Source organism: Etheostoma spectabile, chromosome 21, assembly GCF_008692095.1.
Source record: "Etheostoma spectabile isolate EspeVRDwgs_2016 chromosome 21, UIUC_Espe_1.0, whole genome shotgun sequence".
Taxonomy (NCBI): Eukaryota; Metazoa; Chordata; class Actinopteri; order Perciformes; family Percidae; genus Etheostoma; species Etheostoma spectabile.
In genome coordinates, this window is record NC_045753.1 from 10,079,262 (window position 1) to 10,083,077 (window position 3,816).

The window sequence follows — 3,816 nt, forward strand, 5'->3', positions numbered from 1 at the left end:
GTAGCCTGTGGAAATGTATCGTAACCCCAGCTGCATTAGCCCTAGACAGTTCATTACTGCAGCCAGGGGCAATACAGTATTAATCAATTAGTTGTTTGGTCTAAAAATGTTACAAAAAACAGGGAAAAATGTTTTCCAAAAGCCTAAGATGACGTCCTCAAATGTCTCGTTTTGTCCACGACTCAAATCATTTAAGTCTGTCACAGAAGAGACAATAAACTAGAAAATATTTAGAAGCTTCTTTACTTTTTTCATAGAAAATAACTCAACACAAGTAATCTATTATCAAATGTTATGGACTTTCTTCTACTCACTACTGTGCAATATTTAATATTTAAATACCACTGATAATATTGATAATTACTGTGCAGTCCCATTACTCTGCAACACCTGCATACTGTGCAATATTATTAGCCTACTCTCATTGTCCATTATCTATTACTCATTGAATATGATCACCACTATTGGGCAATATTAAAATAATGTGCAATAACCCACACTGCATATCACACTGTATATAAAACCACTTATTTTTCATACGTACATAGTGACTGAACTGTGTACCTTACACCCACTTTGTTTTGTTTTGTTACACTATTTTTATTTTTTATTTTATTAATGTATTTGACAGGGACAGTGTGTATTAATCAACATTGCTGTAAATGCACCAGAATTAGCCAAAAGGCTGTTTTTCATCCGTTGTCCCTGGACAAGATCTTAAAATTGTCTCCCTAAAAAACAACAACAATAAGAAGATTACAGTCAACAATACGAATATAAAAATTAGTAAAACGGATAAAACTCTTCACATCCCGTTGATAAATACAGTGTACACATGTAATACAGACATTAGGGGGGAAAAATAAATAAATTAATTAAAAGATACTACACATTGACACAATAGAGACACAAGTGGGACAAGTAGAGACTACTTATTATTATTATTATTATTATTATTAAAAGAGCTCCTTCTAATCTAATTGTACCTATAGAGACATTAAAAGGCATTCTGTATATTCTTATGGCTTTATGTGCTCACTTTGTCGGAGTCCAGGTCCGGGTCTTCTTGACACAGTCGGAACAGGAACGACTTGGGGTCCCGACACAGCGTCTGTTTGGTCGTGATGAAGTAGGTCCCGCCGACGTTCAGACGAACCCAGCGCGAGCCCGGCTTGTCCCCCGGTTCAGACGGGGAGCTCGGGGAGCTCGGGCTGCTCTTCGCCGGGAACCCGAACACGGTGCGCCCGCCACCACCGCCACCGCCGCCGCTGCTCGACCCCCCGCCGGGACTGAGCTGGCCGCCCCGCGGAGGAACCACCACCAGGGTGGGCGACGCCAGGCGCACGGAGCCCCGGACATCGCGGTGCTCGGGCGGCTGCTCCACGGTGCCGGTGCCGCTCTGCTCCACAACATGCAGTTCAGCCATGTTTTTTTTTTTTTTTTTTCTTCTTCTTCTTCGTCGTCGTCTGGAAAACACACACACACAAACACACACACACAACCGCGCGAGCAGCTAGCTAACGACACACCGCGAGGGGACAATGTCTCCTGGCCGATTTGTAAACACAGCGAAGATGGTTTTCTCCGACGGGGTTGGCCGTTGGCATCCGGGCGTTGCTGCTCTCACCCTAGACCGCCCCTGGCTCCGGAGCCGGAGGTTAAAAGACGCGGATATGTCTCTTACAGGCTGTGCGATGTTCGCAGCATCGCGTTTAATGAGTTTTCCCGAGATAAATCGCTCATTCTTCTCTATTCAAACGGTAAGCGCAATTCTTCCGGGTTGTAACGTGATTACTGTTTACTTCCGCCGTGACGTCATTTTTCAAAATAAAAGCGAATTGTTTTTGTTGAGCTTCTCACGTTTCTCAAGTTGTCAGTGACACTGAAAATGTTGGTTTTCAGGTATAGATCTTTAATAATATCAAGATATATATATATATGTATATATATATATATACATATATATATATATATGTATATGTATATATGTGTGTAGATGAGAATCTAAGACATAAGACATGATAGTCCAAGTTAAATTATAGAGATTAATATATATATAAACAATATGTTCTTTTTTATATTCTGTGTATTTTTAAACAAATCAACTTAAATAAGATTTAATTAAAATAATAATAATAATTTCAAAACACAAAATGAGTACAAAATATAAACAAAACTACATTATTTACTGTTACTTTAAAGAAGTCAATACGATTACGGTATAGTTGATTAATTGAAACACAGAATACACACGGGACATGAGGCGTCTGCCCATGACAGGGGCCCTGACGGGTTTGGGGTTCGGTGCCCGACGGATCTACTGCCACCCCCTTCAGAAAATTAGTCATTCTCATTAATTTGAGAATAGTACTCAGGATCTTTTTTCCTAACATGAAATGGACCTGGTTATGATCATTTGCTAATAAGTTAAAGTTGTACTGTCAATATGTAACCGACGGGGGCAGTGTGGCGCCATCGCTGCGTGTATTACAGCAGCAGAAGAAGAAGAAGACTTTTTGACTAGTGGTGGGCGCGTTCGGTACCTGTGCTGTTTGCTGTTGTGTAGAAGCAGACGCAACGGTCAGGTATAGTGCTTGGTAGAGACTCGGGTTACACCTGTAATAAAGCAATTATTACTAAGTTACGTTGTTATAACTGTTCGGTGATTTGTTTTATTCGGGGTGCGCTAGCTAGCTACGCAGTTAGCTAGCATCCTCATAGTTGATTTTACCCGGGGCTGGCTCTTTAGCCAGTTAGCAAGCTAGCATCATATAACGTTAACTGCATGCTCAGCATCACTTTAAACTCTTTAAAATCGTTGGTTGAGACAAAGCCTGAAGGACTGCGTGTACTCAGCTCAGCTGCGAGTGTTGTTTTATCATTATGAGCCAATAGCCCGATGTTTATATGAGCTGTTAATGGGGCTAAGATGCCGTTGTGTTGTCATTTCAGCCGGCTGAGCCATGAGTGAGTTCAGGATCCACCACGATGTGAACGAGCTGCTCAGCCTGCTCCATGTCCGGGGAGGTGATGGAGCAGAGGGCTACATAGACCTGCTGCAGAAACACAGGACTCCCTATGTTACAACCACGGTGTCTGCCCACAGTGCAAAGGTGGGGCTTTCAGGGCATGGAGAAGTCCCGGAACATGCAGAACTGACCATAATGTCTCGGAAGTGATGAGTTCTTGAGTTTTTGCTGGCATTACTGGCCAGATGTTCCTGCAACAACTGGCAGCAGAAATTAGGGCTCTATTTAGACTCGTGTGCATATTTTGTCTTTCAACACCAGTTTGTGTGACATTGTCAGCTACATTTCTAACGGATTTTTCTCTTTGTATTGGCTGTTGTATTATTTTCAGGTCAAATTAGCGGAGTTCTCTAAAACCCCGGAGGACTTCTTGAGGAAGTACGAGGAGCTCAAGTCCAAAAATGTTCAAAACCTCGACCCTCTGGTTTATCTGCTCTCCAAACTCTGTGAGGATAAAGAGGTAATACGTCATTAACGACCAGCTAATTTCATGGTTTTTGTTTATTATCACTTTAAAGCAATTTATTTCACCCTTTGGTGTTTTAAATGAGATTTTAAATGATTTGGTTTTCGACACAACAAAACAGCCAATGTGACCAATATGAATAGAAGATTGAAACTTGAGATGGTCCGATACTATTTTTGCTTCCCGATACCGATTCTGAATACTTGAACTTGCATGTCAACCAATACCGAGTTCTTATCCAATACCAGTGTGTCATCTATTTTATTATGTTGTAACAGCTGTGTACTACTGTCCCTGTATGGATGTGATATGATTTCTATC

At 41.4% G+C, this 3,816-nt stretch overlaps 3 protein-coding genes across 5 annotated transcripts in view; 1 reads left to right on the plus strand and 2 right to left on the minus strand.

Moving 5' to 3' along the window:
* The window catches only part of kctd2 (potassium channel tetramerization domain containing 2), an 8,940-nt gene extending 7,484 nt beyond the window's left edge, over positions 1 to 1,456 (minus strand). For 2 of the 3 annotated variants that reach the window (XR_004327152.1, XR_004327151.1), the window contains exon 1: positions 1,040 to 1,455. Coding sequence is in view for 1 of the 3 variants with exons in the window: in XM_032501628.1 (XP_032357519.1) it covers positions 1,040 to 1,426 (387 nt within the window). In the remaining 2 variants the exon portion in view is untranslated. Of the gene's footprint in view, positions 1 to 1,039 lie in introns of all 3 variants that reach the window. The other variant, XM_032501628.1, reaches the window with a different exon arrangement.
* The window catches only part of slc16a5a (solute carrier family 16 member 5a), a 49,105-nt gene extending 47,309 nt beyond the window's left edge, over positions 1 to 1,796 (minus strand). Inside the window, exon 1 of the mRNA XM_032501608.1 lies at positions 1,478 to 1,796. The gene's annotated coding sequence lies outside the window, so the exon portion shown is untranslated. The remainder of the gene's footprint in view (positions 1 to 1,477) is intronic.
* Positions 1,797 to 2,453: 657 nt separating this feature from the next.
* The window catches only part of tubgcp2 (tubulin gamma complex component 2), a 13,222-nt gene continuing 11,859 nt past the window's right edge, over positions 2,454 to 3,816 (plus strand). The window contains exons 1-3 of the mRNA XM_032501594.1: positions 2,454 to 2,585; positions 2,953 to 3,113; positions 3,361 to 3,489. Coding sequence (XP_032357485.1) covers positions 2,964 to 3,113; positions 3,361 to 3,489 — 279 coding nt within the window. The 5' untranslated portion in view covers positions 2,454 to 2,585; positions 2,953 to 2,963. The remainder of the gene's footprint in view (positions 2,586 to 2,952; positions 3,114 to 3,360; positions 3,490 to 3,816) is intronic.